Source organism: Rhamphochromis sp. 'chilingali' (assembly GCF_963969265.1).
Source record: "Rhamphochromis sp. 'chilingali' genome assembly, chromosome: 15".
NCBI lineage: Eukaryota > Metazoa > Chordata > Actinopteri > Cichliformes > Cichlidae > Rhamphochromis > Rhamphochromis sp. 'chilingali'.
Window position 1 is genome coordinate 2,982,374 of NC_137942.1, and position 16,777 is coordinate 2,999,150.

Here is a 16,777-nt window from a genome sequence, read left to right on the forward strand (position 1 = left end):
TTTGAAATGCAAACAAACTGTGAGGCAGAGGCTATCACCTCAATCTATTCCCCTTCTGTTCGCTGGCTGTCATCTTACACGAGCCGATGCTGCAGCTCTGCACTGTGGCGAACGGGAGGAAGCGGGAGAGTGTCGGCGGCGGGGGGAGGAGGAGGAGGAGAGGGGAAAGGCGGGGGAACACAGGCGGCATGCTACGAAGGATGGGTGATGTGGGGGAGAGACGCTGGCCACAGTGTGACTCAGAGGGTTGCTTCCTCTCACAGCGCTGCAGGGCGAGGATTTACCGCAAAGAAGGAGGAAAAAAAGAAATAAACAGAAAAGAAAAAAGGAACAAAAGCTGCTGATACATTAAAGGGATTTGAAACAAAAGGGGGGATGTTTCATGAAAATAGCACACAGGAAGTTTCAATTTCAGCTCTGACTTGGACTTTAAAGGAATCCACTGTGGACCAAAACACACGCGCGCACACACGCGCTCCAGAGGCTCGTCCCGAGGATTTGGAGGTAACAGGATGTAGTGGAAGGTAGATGCACCTAAACTCGCTCGCGTTACATCGTGCTCGCTTGTGGAAAGGCGCTCAGAAGGATCCACGTGTCGAATCAAGACATTTAAGGTTGTGGTCTTCAAAGCGTTTTTGTCCCCTCAAATTTGCAATAAGCGATAACGAACATTCAACCATTATTCGAGTTTTTGGAGGCGGCTTTGGCTTCCTCCACAGTTTGCGTGTGCTGATGACACCTGGCTGTCCACATGCCCTGCACCCCCCACTACTCCCCCCCCCCTCCCTCCCTCCCAATCACAGCCCGGCTGGTGGGGTGTGCCCACTCTGGACAGATGGGTGGGAGGTGGTGAGGGCCATTACCGTGATGGCGTTGGGGAGAAAGTGGGAGGAATACGGCTCAAAACGGGAGATTGAAAGCAGGATTTTCCGGCGCCGTTATTTCCCCTCAATCACTGCAGTAACACACTCTGTTTACAGCAACACATGGTGCCGGTAGTAAAAACAGAATTGGACGCTCGACACCAACCCCCCCCCCCCACGCACCCATCACCCCACCACTAACAGCGCTCCCGCCCCCAACTCGCTGAATTAAAACATGTGAATTATTCAGCAGATAGACAGGCGCACGGGCTCTTAAGAGTCACCTTGTTGTTGATTTTTTCACCTCCCTTCAGAAGATTGCAGTCTTCAGGTTTCACAAAACAAGGGGATCAGTGACAGAATCAATTTCCAAAGGAGGATGGCAAACACACTCGCGCACACGCACAAAAAGGAAAAAATCAATGTTAATTTGCTGAGAGATATAATTATTCAAAGTGTTGCCACTATGAGAAAAATTAAGGGGTGAAGAACGAGGCGCTTGCTTTGTTAAATTTAAACAAATCTCACGGTGAGAGCAGTTTTAGTTTAAACCTTAATGTGTGTTTTAAACAAATAGAGATTTTCTGTTGCCCGTAACCACATGAAATCAAAGGATTATACGGCAAGGATAGTCCAAAAAAGGAGATGACCAAGAAATGTGGACTTTTTCTTTTTGAAGCTCATAACAAAAATAAACTGCACACATTGTAATAATAATTCAAATAGGAGCGATCTCGTGTCATCACTGCTTTGTTCGTTACTCCTCAAAGCCCTCGAAGCTTTAACTTCCTAAATTCAGGGTTAAAATTTAAATTCGTGTCTTGAAGATTCATGTGATTTTAGCAAACACAGGCAGGGATCAGACTGGGTAACACATGCACAACTACCACATGTAGATAAACGAGGAGTGTTTTTTGCAGTCAGCTACAGAAAAAGTTGGCATCTACTTGCATAAAAAAATCTGAGATAAAGAAGCAATTTTTTAAAAGGAATTTTCCCATTTAAAAACACAACTAACTGTAAAATTGCCTCATCTTTGCAGCACAGAAGTGACAGAGCACAACAGACTGACCGAGAAAACATTTCCAAGCACAATGAGTCATGAAGCGACTGTTGTACACAAACGCTGCGTGCTCCCACGTCACAGCGATCGCTAATTCACTGCTTTAATTTCACTCAAAAAAAGGGAGGCACTGGAGAGAGAAGAGGAAGACGGTTCAGAGGGTAGAATTAAAGGAGGTGATCCCCGCTCCACCTCCGCCTCCTGCCCCCCTCTTTCTACTCCTCAAAGGCAGGCTGAGGGTCAAGGGTTAGGCGGGTGAAAGTACTCTGAGTAACAGCACAAAGCGAGCGCGATGCCGTCACGTGCTGCCGAGGAGCGCACGGAGAGACGAAAAGGGATGCAGAGCGAGGGAGAGGAGAAAGAGCGAGGGTCGACAAAGCGAGCATCGTTCAGTCTTACCTCGGGCAGGTAGAGGAAGGCAGGGGGACACTGGAGCGAGTGAGGTAGCATCCCGGAGCCGGAGAGCAGGAGGCAGCCGGAGTTGGCCATGGAGCTCAGCGTGGGGTGACGGGACGCTTTGCGCATTTAGCAGGGAGATCCTTTTGCTCTACTCTCTCCTTCTTCTCTCTCTCTCTTTCTCTGGCTCGCTCGCTCCCACTCACTTACTCACTCTCTCTCTCTCTCTCCCTCCTCGGATCAGTTCCCTTCCTCTGCCTCCTCTTGCCTTTTAAATTTCCCTTTTGCTGGCTTTTGTGTCGCTATTGAAGATGTAGCAGGGAGGCGAGCGGTGCGCAGACAATGTGCATGTTCCACGTTTATCACTATTGCACTCTCTCTCTCACGCTCGCTCTCTCTCTCTCTCTCTCTCTCTCTCGGTCTCTGCCGATCTCTCTCTCTCCCCTTTTCTCTCGCTCACTATCCCTGGCGCGACTCTGTTTACTTTGTGTGCGATAAAAGCCAACATAAGCATTCAGACACAGAAGGGGAGGTTCTGTGCAAGCTCGGGAGGAGGAGGAGGGGTTGAAGAGCCGACAGGGGGTTGGGTAGGTTAGGGTGGGGGTATGAAAGAGGTGCTGGTAGAATGAAAGGGGGGGGTACTGATGAAGTCCCTGGTGGATTCATACATCAAACGGGCTGGCTGAATAGCAGAGGGGATGTGAATGACATTAGAACAGCTGATCCTGGGCATTAGCACCTCGTGGGACACTGCATGCTGCCTTTTAATTGCGGCCCCCCCATCCCGCAAAAGCACACATAAACACACACCCCCCTCGGTGGTCGGGCAGCACCTCCCTCTCCTCCGCCTGTGCGTGCGCGCGCGCTCAAGGACATAAACCGCACGGCACGTATAGCAGATCTATCCGTAAAGCCAGGGGAAAGTGCATTTACACAAAAACAGGCTGTGATTAGGCCCAGTCGTGACATCCCTCTTCATCTACTCAGCTGTAAACATGCATTCAGCCAAGCATGTACTGTAGAGCACGCTAAACTGTACAAGAAAAACAACTTCGAGCTTCCTTTTAATGTATTTTTCTGATTAATTCTCTTTGATACTGCTTTAAAAGAAGCAGACAAAGAGAATGCACAAGATGTATTCATTACATCACGGGCACCAGTTGGGTATAGAGATCGAAGTCAGAGGGGGGAAAAGCAAGAAATCCAGCTTGAATGTTATCCAACGCAGCCCTGGATTCAGACCCTTGATGTTTCAGCAGAGAAAGGCAGAACTCGGGTCATCGACTGGGTTTGGCCAGATGTGTTTACTCTCGAGAACGTCATCCAAAACATTTGATATATTTAGAAATTTGTCTAATAATGTTCTCTCTGTGAATGTAAGTTATTCCTGCCATTAATAACATGCAAGGTTAGATTCTCCAAAGGGGCTTTGACCAGTGCACATGCCTAGAACTGATGCTGGTTCTTAATCCCAATACCGAGAATGGGTTTAATGCAATTTCCCTACAAGGATCAATCACGAATAACTTAACTTTGCTAATTCAGCTTAACCTTATTCCAAATATTCATGAACCTCTGGAGAAATTTAAGGCATGGATGTAGTATGATCCAGACTGACATTAAACTATTAAACTCTTTACTTGATTTTTGTCTTTTGGGTTCTTGTTGAAATCGACTGTTATGCTCATAGCTTTGGATTTTCAACAGAAGACAATAGGAGTTCCTTAGACATGGATAACATGAGGGATGCTGCCTTCATGTGAAGGCCCGGAACTGTATTGGAAAAAGGTGACGAGCACGGATCAGGCTTAAGGCTGTCAATGCTGAAAATCAATGATTCGAAGCATCAATTGATCCGACTCTAATTCTATGAGTCGAGCATTCGTTTATCCACAAGACAGAACGTTCTGTGCTCGTGGTTGACTAATGAGAAGCTGAATCTGAGGTGCAGTGATTCTCTTCATTTAGAAGTACCGGCCAAAGCTTTGCTTTCAAAGAAGGTGGCCTTGTGGATCATTTGTGTGTAGCGCAGGTCCGGTGTAGCAGAAAGTGAGTGACTGAGGGTGTAAGATGTAACATTACCAGCACTTTGCTGCAGCATTGTGAAGTGCATGCTAATAGAGGTGATTAAGTGATTGTAATCAGCTGCAAAGTGTTTAGAGATGCCTGAGTTTCAGTGTAACAGTTATCTGATTGTTGTGTAGCGTGTTGGGTGCCCTATAAGAAAGGAAATAAAGGTCCAGTTCATGTAGCATTGTGGCACTTTCTCTTCCTGCCTCGTCTTCATCGCGGCAGAGTCGGTCCGAACAGTAAAGGTTACCAGTTAACGAGACAGGCTAGAGCAAAGTAACAGCAGCGTTTTGAACTTTCAAAGAACTTTTAAAAAGTTAATGCAAACTGTCCGAGCGAACGCTAAAACACGTCATTGTACGGACGAAGACTTGAAAATGGAAATCATAGAAGGCGATTCAATCAGTAGATATATGTATAAGAATTGTCTAGATTTTTTTCAGGGTCAACATGGGGGGTGGTCATTGAAACAGCTACCCGCTGCACCCGTGGTGTCACTGCTTCACTCGACCAACACGAAGGTAGAGAAAACCCAACATGACCAAAAGAACTGTGAATATAATACCAACATACAACAACGCATTATCAACCCAGAACCCTCCACAGCAATTTCACAAACCCTACGCAACAATAGACGGCTATTTTTATATTATTATTTTTAAAACAATAAGACTGCTTACCATTATCTGAGTAAATGTTCCTTTATTTTGTCCAATAAATAAATAAAGGAACAAATTTTAGATTTTTTTCTCAACAGACAAATTAGTGAGTCTGGAGCAGACCTAGCTATAACATGTGTGCCTCTTTCTACTAAAGTTTCACCCAGTTATTGAGTTGTATCGTTATAATCAGCATGTATTTTTGTTCATGCCCATTTCATGCTAAGAAGCAGCTCTGCTTGCTTAATGCTCTGATCTACACAATGCATATGTAGATCTACAAAGTTCTGCTATTCCCATTTTTCTGCACGTACATTACCTGATGTGTCACCTTCTAGGTTTGGCGTTGTGGCCGTAATGACAGTAATAATTGGGTCCTGCTGTGGGAGACACAACACGGCGGCAGAGGAGAATTAACTCTCTCTGGGACACTCCCTCTGCAGATTAAATAATTCCAAGCAGCCACAGGGGGATAGTTGACCTGTAATTACATATTCGGTCGTGTATTTCGCTAACTTCAAAGAGAAAAACGAAATAATAGAAAAATCATTAAATGAAATAAGCACTCACCTTTATTGGTAGTCATCTTCATTACCAATATACACGCTTTGTCTGTATAATTGGCCTGACTGTTTGATGCAAAGACCAGTCCTCGCTGATATCTGGGCGTGCTTTAGGATTAACAGTTTGGCATCGCCTGCTACAGATGGGGATCCATCTCTCCGTCCCTCCTCTATGCGTTTTCCATCTCTTGCTTTTTGGCTCCTTTTTTTTTTGTCTTTCTTTTTTCTGTATCTGTCTGTCTCACCCAGTTAATAATTCAAATGAGCACTGCCAGATCACTCCCTTCAAAGGGAGTTTCTGGAATGTTCTCAACGGTGCCTTTTCTTTATGTCATGTGAAATCAAAGCCCTCAAACAGCAGAGATATCCTCAGTTAACTCCACACACTGCTGCTCTGCCAATTAAAGAAAGATCAACAACTGCAGCGAACGGCTCATAGTTGATCACCCTTTGTCTTCCTCCATTTCTTCCTTCAAGTGCAATCACCACATTGCTGTGGCAGGCCTGTAATAATCAGCGTAATGATTATTACCACAATCACCATCATCATCACTGTCACCGTCGCCTCTGTCACGTCTTTGCCCGCCTCTGTTACCGTCCTGTTAAAGACCACGATTTACCCTCTGAGTCCGGACTTGTGTTTGATTGTCATTAAGTCAGCAGGCGCGCGGGATTTTGCAGGTGTGTGCACATTTCTGTCGAGTCTCCGCTCTGGGCTCGTTTCGGGCAATGCGAGCTTTAAAATGTGTGTTCAATCTCCTTCAAAAGCATCTCCTCTGTCTTTGTATATGAGCCCGTGTTTGTCTTTTGTGCCGGCGCTACGTTAATGTGCTCCTCCAAGAAAGGTTGAAAGCAGCAGTTCTTGCAGTAAAAAGCCATCACGTGCACTGGGAGCACACTCAGCAATAATCAAAGGCAATACAAGCGGCGACTAATGGGGCCCAAACGATTGGCGGCGCACTCCAGTTCGCCGCTGTTTATCGTATGACCGCTGATCAATAGAGCACACTCACACTAATCATCATAAGAGATGACTGTTTATTTCCCTTAACTCCATCACTCTGACAGTGGGGGAAGACACATACTTCGCTGACCAGTATCAATAAGTATAAAATACTGCATTAAGGTATTCAAAGATATCTGCAACTTTACACTGGACTTTGCATTTTTAATTTATATTCAAACATATTTTATAAAGCAGGAAGTAATTGTATATTTGTCGAGTCACTGTAACGTATAAATCGTTGGTGTGTAATGACTCTTCCAATTCAGGGTTTGGCTGAAACCATCACTTAATCATGATTAGATCATGAAGAAAAAGTAAACTCGTTCAATCGTTCATTCATGAATGAATCCGGGATCTTAATTACTAAAGCTATCATCACTCGAGCGTGATAGATACACCGACAGATAGAATGTGTAATGATAGAAAGCAGGCCGATAGTATTAGGTAAGGAGTTTTACCTAATACTTTTTACTGTGTAAAAGTACAAGTAGTACTGAAAACATTCAAATTTAATGATGCATTCATTTAAAAAAAGAACAAAAAAACACGATGAACAGGCTGAGATGTTTTAGGAAAAATATGTGGAATTTCGACGTGTCGATTTTTCAAATTTCTGTTTTCCTACATTAACTCGGTCGACTGTCGCTGCATGTGCACAGAGCTAAACAACAACAGCATTTTACTTCTTTATGATCCAAACAACTTGGCTTTAAAGAGCCTGCAGTGTAGCAACGCTGGCACCGCTATCACAGGAATACCGGTGAATGTTAATTAATGACTTGTCTGAAATTGTCACACTTTGCAGATTTTTGGGCCAAATGTTTTACAGCCTTTATATATATATATATATATATATATATATATATATATATATATATAGCCGTGCATCGCCACATATAAAATATTTTCCTAATGCAATCCTAATATGCAAAGAAAACAATTTTATATTTTGCAGGTAATATTCACTGAAACATCACAACCAAAAAAAAAGAAATCAGTTCAATTAAAAAGGCACCGTTCCGAACAATTCATCTTTTTTTCTCATTTCTTAGTAACTGAATATTTTATATATTTTTAGCTGAAATGTTGGTTATGCATATAAAGCTGTGGGTGTGTGTCTGCTCTCAAATGCACCATTTGCCAAGTATCTCTAGACTGCAGAGCAGCTGAATAGATGTACTTTGCTACTGCACCCTGCACTTCACTATGGACACAGCTCCCCCATCAGGACGACCACCAGAGTCTGAACAAAACACAAACATGTCAGCGTGAGCATTATGTAATATTATTCAGCGATCCAGTCATTCTAAATGCGTATGAAAATAAATACAGGGATGTGTCACATTCTCCGGGGGGGCGCTCCACCCTGCCGGACACGCAGCCAAGACCTCTGGAAGGCGCACTCTGAGGAAAACAAAGCAGCAGTTTTTGGTGCTGGTGGATTTTGTTAAGAAGCAGTGAGGCCTTTGGAGGGGCACCGCTGAAGTGCCCCTCTGACAGGCTTCCTCATTATCTGGCATCTCCAGAGTGCCAGCCAACCCCGCTGTAGAAGAGGGGGCATGAGGACGCCTCGATCAGCCTGCCTCGAGGGTACCCAGAGAGGGGAGGGTTGTGCTCTTGCTAAAGGTCCGCTGATTATATCTCAGGCCCAGAGCTTCAGGGATCCCCACTAATTAAAGGTTGTGTCATATCTGTTAGAGATAACAAACGTATGTAGCTCGTCTTTTTTTTTTTTTTTTTTTTTTTTATTCCTCCGCTCCCATATCTGCACTTTACAGCATCACGTCAAGTTGCAGCCTCGGTCTGCATTCAAGGCTGACCAGCCTTCTGCACCGAGAGGAAAGGGTTTCTGTTTAACCTGCCCTCACCCATCTCAGTGTGCCAGCGGTGTTGCGGAGGCATCAGGGATCCTTTGTCTGGAGGCATAATTAAAGCTCTCGTTCATTATTTCTTCACTTTGAGCGCAGATCTGAGTAATTAGGAGGCAGTGCCACGGGGAGGCTGGAACTTTCACGGAAGCAAAGAAAAACACGCACACAATTACACATGTCTGCACACATTAAATCGAGAAGAAAGTGAAGCCTGTACACACAGACCCAAAAAAGCTCACTCTTAGCACCAAATGAGCTGCATTCGTCTCCCACCTATCTTTGGATGCCGATATTCTGCACCGAGTGAAGTATGCCATTTCTTCCCTCAGAGCTGTCAGGTACTAACACATTGATTAAAAATTTGATTAAACGGACAGTTAAGGGAGGGACTGGAGGAACGAGCTACGACCTGCGCTTCAATCGGATGCTGGGGTAGGATGTGGGGCCCTGGCTTTTGCTGCATTTGGAGCTGAGGCACTTGCCTCTCTAATGGATTTTGAAACAGAGCTTGGCTTTTATATGGTGTCATTCATCCTCATATGTTTTCGCCTGCCGCGTCTTACAATCACTGCTTCTTTATGGCAAACTAATGCACCCAGTGCTAAGATCAGCAGGTTGGCTCTGGCCATTGCTCACTGAGCTCTGGCCAGATATTAGAGCATTTTGAAAGCTTCTACTGGGGAAGGCAGAGCAAAAGCCGAGGGGTACCGACTCTGCCTCCTCCACTGTCATATATCAACCGTCCACGCCACGCTGTCTACACCAATAACACACATACACACCGAGCCGCTGCTGCTCCGGCTGCTTTGACAAGGCAGGGAAGGAGAGGGTTGATTGAGCTTTATGGCAGCGGACAGTCAGCATCAATACATTGACCGTTTTACCACCCTCTCACCTAAAAGTCTGGTGCGCTTGCAGCTAAAAGACATCAAGGAGCGCGTGTGCGTGATACTGCTAGGTGGTATGGGTGGAAGATGGGGAAAGGTTTGGTCGAGCCATGGTGGGAGACAATAAACGGGGGCGATGGCTCACGCCCTGTTAGCCCTCTAGGCCGAGCGAGGCTGCGATAGAGAGAGAGCTGACAGGGCAGAGGGATGGCCAAGCATGGAAATCACATCAGATCAATGATGAAAAATTCAGAGGCGGCAAGAGTTGCTCTTGGGGATGATATAACACGGAGCATGTAAGCTTGTGACTACATGGAAGTACATGGAGAAACTAATGTCTCAACCAGCAGATATACGAATTCAGACACTTTGTCTTTAAGCGGCTAGAAACGAGTTAAATGAGAAAGGAAACGAACGCAACAGAAACAGAGGGGAATGTTTGTATATGTACACTGTTTAAAATTACAAGACTGTTTCTTGGGCTTTACAATCTGAACAAAATCTATCATCCTCCATCCTTGAACCCTCAGTTACGTCCCAAAACATCCTTCACCAGGAATAAAAATGCTCTGGAGAAAAGCTGAGAAGCTTTCCACCTGCCTACATGACGTGTATATATCAAATATATCACACTGTTAGAAACTATTAGGGCTTCAGTTTCTAGATTTCCAGGGGAAAGAGTCATTATAATTTTATTCAAATAGCACTTTTTCAGACACACGGTTACTGTGCTTCACATCTGGGACAAACTCCACACATTAATAATAAACAAACATGCATACATATGCATAGGTCTCTATAGGGCTGTTGGATATAACGATATATATCGGGTGACGATATCACGCTATCGTTTGTTTACGGAAATATTTTTTCAGCGTTTTCAAAGTTCTCTCTCTCTCTTAAATGTAATATAACCACACTACGGGCGGACAACCGACTGTTTTTAAGTGTTGTCGTTAGCAACAACGACGGTAAAACCATCGCGTGGCTCCGCCGTCCGCTTGTTTATTTTCCACATAAACCTTTCAAAATAAAGCTGAAGATCCTGTTGAGATTTTTCAAAATAAACATAATTACGTGAAATAGTATGCAGAGTGTTTACGGACGAGAAGCTAAAAAGAGCCGTCGGGTGCTAAAAAATAAACCTTAGAACACGCCCTGTAATAAATACTCACAAAGAAAATTCTAACTTATGTAACACTCGAGTCCAGGTACACGACGCCCAGCTGAAAACACTTCACAGAGCTGCCCGAGATTCACAGAATTTACAGAAAATGTAACATTTTTCTGATACATATCGTTGTCGGGACGATAAATGTCTTATGATATGAGATTTTGATCATATCGCACAGCCCTAAGTCCCTACATGCTGTATATACGTGATGATCACAAACAAAAAATAGTGTGGCCGCCACTGCAGCCAGAATATGATCCCAGCAGCTCCACTTCATAAACTGAGCCAAGCAGATATGTTACATGTGATTAACAGAACTTTGAAATCGATGCCAAATTTAACTGGAGGACTTACCGGTATATAACAGAAACATGAAAGCATCACAATGTTTTATTAACTTCAGGTTAGCTTAGCTGTCGACGAGGACGAGCCTGTAACGATTAATTAAACTGTAGGCAAACACTTGGAGCTAGATGAGGACCTGGTGGCTCACAGAGCACGTGACCATTGAAGGGTTATTAGCTGTGATCATTTTAATAACCTTTCTAATGACGTGTCCCTTTGTCCTTATTTATAAACCCCAGAACAGCTGGTGTTAAACGATATATATGGTAAACCACAAGATGACACAGAGGTACGCTTCCCTTTGTTAGACCAGCTAATATAAGATTCAGAGAGCTCTTTGAATCCTATATTAGCTGGGATTTAACAGAGCAAGGTGTTTTCATTTGAATACATCTGTTAAAAATGTGTGCACATAAAAGAGCACTACCCAAAACACAGACACATGCTTGATTCACAGGATTTATAAATATGAAATATGTCTGCTTGTGAAGTATTTAATTATCGAGACGAACCTTTTGATACTTATGGGCTCAGCGCACGTCAGTTTTACAGGATCGGCAAAATAGTACTAATGTTCTTAAACGTGCATTTGTTTTTATATATTTTGTTATTTCAAGATTTCTATAACATGCCAGGTACAATTTCATATTGCAGTGTTATTGAATATACCAATATATAATTTCACTGGGGCTACTTAAACTATCCACACCATCGTGTGTGTTTGTTGAAGTGAGCTCTGCCATAAAACTTCATTTTGGATAATTCACTTCATTTTTGTAACGCAGACATGCGAGGCTACACAGCACCACGATACTGTAATCACGCCACTGCTAAGTTAGTCAGAGGAACGCTCTCAAATCCAGTCCTCGGGGTTCAGAGCACTGCTGCTCCTCTCTTCCGCCGCCTTGTTAATTGCATTCACCTGTTGTCCGCGGCCTAACCGCAGTCCCACAGACCGAGTGAATACTCCCTGGCAGCAGCGCTTTGCAGTCTGAGGACTGTGTGTGAAAACATGAGACAGTGCACGGTCCCCGTCGAACACATTCGTGGCCAAAATGTTCCAAAATTCAAATCCGTCCAGAGCAATCTTTCTCAGAATCTGCCATCCGAGTGCATTTCAGATTCCACTGACATTCTGTTAAAAAGAAAAAAGGAAAAAGAAGCACCCTTAACCATAATGGCTTCAGCCCCAACGCAAAGTCAATTACATAGATTGGTGAAGTGACATAAAGTGTATTCCATTTGGGAGCAGATTGGTCATGCCCAGTAATGTTCCCTTCCTGCAGGCATACCTTTGACCATTACTCTAAACAGGCATTCGGGGAACCAGAGACCTATTTCGCACAACTGTGAATGCCGGTGTGTCTCCCAGAGGGGTCAGGGGTTCACACTGCAACTACCATGCTCTCATATTTAGCAGCGGCAGGTGAGAAATGGTACATCAATACTGTCAGACGCACTGGGCCAAAGCGGCCTCCTGCGCACACATATCATATTAGAATGGAGCGTAAGAAACCACAGCCGGGCCAGAAGGTGTCAGGAAATGTGTGAACGTGCGTGTGTGTAACTGGAAACATCTAAAATGCCCGAAATGTGTTGGATTTTAAAACATTATTGGTGCAGCTACCTCATTTATCGACGCACCTGTCCCTAACCTCAGACCATTTAAAAACCATCGAACGCGATCGCGGCGGAGATGGCTTTGATCATCGAACTCAAGCTGATGGCGTTCGTGTTTTTCCCAATCTGAGCAATAAATCACTCCGCTGTTTATTTCGAAAGGATAACGCCACTTGCCTTTCCTCATACATGTTTAAATTTTTAATGTAACTAATGAGGATAAATGCGTTTGAAGTGACAACTGACATATCGATTCATTAAGACTTCTCGAGCTTTAATATTTTTGTGTTTTGGACCGATGCTCGAGACAAACGAGGAATATGACGGTTTTTAAAAGATTGATCAGTTACATGAAAATTAATCAACAAGTTAATCAAGAACCAAACAAAGGAAGCAGGTTTCAACCCTTCTGGGAAGCATTTGTGTATGAACGTCTTAAATTTAGTGGCTAATTTAAGGGTCCATTGAGGCTTTCTCCACAGCTCCATTTCTAGACTTTTAGTCTCCTGTAAGCTTAATGATTTCTTTTCACCCAATACTGTCAATGTCCAAGTCTAAAGGTGCCTGGAGGCTATGGACATCACAGTGGTTTCTCCCTGAAGGCTCCTGTTCTGGCTCCAGGTCCTATCGGCTTCAAAAGTGCAACCACAGGCTTTCTTTTTTTAGTGTTGCAAGGCAGAGCACAATCACTGAAGGGGCCACCGAGTACTACTACAATCACTAAAGTGGATTTGTTTGTTCAATTGTGTTGCATCAAATTTGGTAGAGCTCCACTTTACAGTTTCTAGAGCTGATTGTTGTGCAGGCTGGCTTTCGCGTGCACCAAGTGGTTCTCCAAACTGAAATTGTTCCATCTTCAGATGTTTATAGAAATTAATAAGTGTGTTTTTATTTCTTACTAGCCTATTATACTTTCCAGTGGGCTAAAGTTAATCGTGAATATCTGCTTTACCACTGGACCAGATAAGGAGACGCGCTCTTATCTATCGAGCTCAGAGATTTGGCTAAATTTGGGGATTTATAAATTTTTTTTCCAGGTGGACGCTTTAAACAAAGGGGTTAAATCAGTGCCCTCCTTTGAATTGCCATCTCAAACACCATTTGAACCAAATGTCAGACTGTTGAATGTTTTATGTAGTCTTTTTTTTCCCCTACCAGCGTTTGGTAAGAGCCTGTGTTTTTAGAAGTGCTACTTAAATAGACGCTCTAAATATAAAGTTTGCGTGGGTGTGTTACTCTGCCCCAGTCCCAATGTGTTTCCCTCAGCGCTTGTATCTCCGTGGGAGCGTCTCCGGCTGTGGATGTATTCGGCGTGTAGGTACCTGCGCGGTTATAAAACCCTTCTGTGTAGAACGAGGCGCCCGGAGCATCTGCTGTCGCTACCCGTGATCCAACCCTGCCCTCTGACCACATCGCGGGCAGCATTCCCCCCCCCCCGCCCCCTTCCCATTCCACCGCCATCAAAACGTAGCTACGGGGACTCGCACGCTGATACAGATTTTCCACGGACATCTGCCCTGGAACGATGGCGGCTGGAAGAGAAAGGGTTTGCCCAAAGGAGGTGGAAGAAATGTGAGTGTAATATCTCAGAGTGGGAGTCATGAATGCGCTATGATACCGAACCAAAATGCTGCGATCGCTGCTCAATATTTCAAAAGATGTCTGGCTTTAATGCCGCCCCTGTTGAGGCCATAATATTGATGGTTCGATGGGAAATGTTAAAGTGTCAAACTCTGCAAGGCGCATCTCTGGAGGAAAGAAAATTACACACATACATACACAAACATGAAGGTATCATATAGGTAAATGTTGAAGTGCAGCACCCTCGGAGAGAGGGATTGTTTTTCCCGGTCAAGCGTGTCCTTTGCCATCGTTCACGCTCGTGTTGCTGTATTACTTCCTGTGACGCTTGTTCGCTCTTTCCCTAATGCTTCTTTTTCTCCACTCTCCAAATGCTATCTGTCAGTAGGTGTTGCAGGACTGATAGAGGCTTGTCTGTTGCCTTTCTCATTACAGCGGGGGAGACAAAACCCAGCGAGTGCAGTAACCTTTCATGGAGACAGAGGGAGGGAGGCATCCGCACAGAGCCGGCACCTCCGTCTACTTGACATAACCCTATTACCGCTTCCTTAATTTGTCCCGCCGTGACAACTCGCAGCCAAAGAAACGGTTAAAAGAATGAGTGAACAAAAGCTGCATTGCATTATGGGGAGTGGAGGAGGGAAGAAGGGAGTCTTTGAGGGTGGAAGACAATGGGGAGGCTGAGCTGATGCATCAGCCATACCGGATCATTTCTAAACTGCCACACATTATCCGGAGGTGGGCCCGGATATACTGATAGCTCTCAGTTTCAGCTCAGGGGCTCGTTCTTTTCAAAGATTTTTGTCTTTAATGTTCATTATTTAAGTTTCTCTTTCAAATTCTTTTCCTCGTCCAAGTTACGAGAGCTTAAAACGCCACCCAGGCTGATCACTTTTCACTTAATCAAAAGAGTTTGCCAACAGTTTACAGGAGCGCGATTTCAAAAAGCTCCAAAACGGCAATGACGGGGTTTGCTTTTTTCTTCTTTCTTTGGCCTCGTTTCCCTTTAAGGTCTGCTTTAGTTAAATGCAATAATGTTTCTTCCCTCATTTAATATTTACAAACAGCAAAGGCTCCAAAGAAACCTTCAGCGCTTCTGCTTTGTTTCCTAAATCTGTTTGTACAAAATATGATCAAAGCTCCGAGCAGTCAGACTGTACCTCGACATGAAAACGACAATGCCTCAGAAATAACTAAATGACTGGCAAAATGAGTAACAGCTTCAAAATGGCTGATAATAAGAGCAGCTGAAGTACGAGCTCAGTGAAAGTGCCAGACACTCAGACAAATGTGACACTAAATCCCGCATTTGGCACATCCCAAGTAAACAAAAGTGTTGATAAAAGGAAGCTGAGGCAATCTTCTTTTGTACGTAAGATTTGAGGAAAGGGGGGGGGCTTTCTCTGTCTGTGACCGCCCAACATGCGAGGAGAATCTCAACTCAAAGGCAAATAAGCTGTAGCATTTAAAAATCTAATAAAGAAAAAACAACCACACAGGAAGAATGAATTAACCTGGAAGCGGTTGCAGAAATACCTGTTTTACACCCTAATTTTACATCTCTCAACACTCGCTCGTATTCTCGAGTGATGCCGTTTCAGTGGTGAACAACAATTTACTCAAGCACAATCCATAAGTATAGATTCGAGGTGCTTATAAATCCCATTTTACACCGATATGTACTATGTTGTACATCCAGGAAATATTGCACTTTCTCCGCCTCTGCGTCCATCTGTTTGCTCATTCATATGCTTAAACGGCAAAATAAAAACGCCAGGCGCCCAAAACGGACAATCATAAATAACATTACGGCATAAAAAACAAAGCTGAACAAAATAAAGGAAAACGTGGTAATGCTAAAGAAGAAACTGTCCCCTCGTTGATTAGCGCCGACTGTTAGAAATGAGAGTTTCCTCTGGACCCGCCACCAAATGTTTAACATGTTGGTTAGATTTGAATCCATCAGAAATACCAATCCAACAGTCTTAATGAAATGGAAGGAAGCGGCGTTTACATAGCACTTCTCTAGTCTCACTGACCACTCAGAGTGATTTAATCTGAATATCATCATACAATTAGCTTCAAAGGATAGTTTGTCATTTAAAGCTGGGAGAATAAGATTGTAAGCATTTTTATTTTCCTGCAATTAACTAATTCCACTAAAAAGGCCAAAAAGCAATATTCCTAATACATTAAGCAAAGTCCTTCTACAAGCAAGTCTTGCCACTCTGCAGCCAACTTGGCCTGCAGGCACTTATTTTGGGCTAACAAGACCGAGCCCTTATCTAAATGAATGAGGAGCAAACGCTTGTGACAGAAAGCACACAAACTAAAAAAACAAAGGGCTGGAAATGGCGTTTCCATGTGCAAAAGTTCACATTACAGTTTCATTTCGGCCCAGCGTGGCTGCGCTTTTATCATCTCTGACTCCTTCCACTACAGCACAGAACAAAGGTGAGGCTAATTCACCTCATGAAATATACATAACTACATCTTAATTAACATAATGAGTTGATAAACCTGCCACCACGCAGTTGAAACTGTTGTAAACCTTGGCTGTGCTCTCGTGTCTACATTATGCTTCCCGGTTCGGCTGCTGATTGGCTCTTTAGGGCCAGACGCCACCGTTGACTCTGCAGATTTCAGCTGTAGAGTCAAGGCGGTGTCACATCTTATCCA

At 44.0% G+C, this 16,777-nt stretch overlaps 1 protein-coding gene across 2 annotated transcripts in view; it reads right to left on the bottom strand.

The window, feature by feature from the left end:
• The window catches only part of LOC308412042 (RNA binding protein fox-1 homolog 3-like), a 326,231-nt gene that overhangs the window by 86,267 nt on the left and 223,187 nt on the right, over positions 1–16,777 (bottom strand). The window contains exon 1 of one of the 2 annotated variants that reach the window (XM_080906117.1): positions 2,326–2,801. The exons of the other annotated variant lie outside the window; for it this stretch is intronic. Coding sequence (XP_080762243.1) covers positions 2,326–2,451 — 126 coding nt within the window. The 5' untranslated portion in view covers positions 2,452–2,801. Of the gene's footprint in view, positions 1–2,325; positions 2,802–16,777 lie in introns of those variants that run through there. 2 annotated transcript variants of the gene reach the window in all.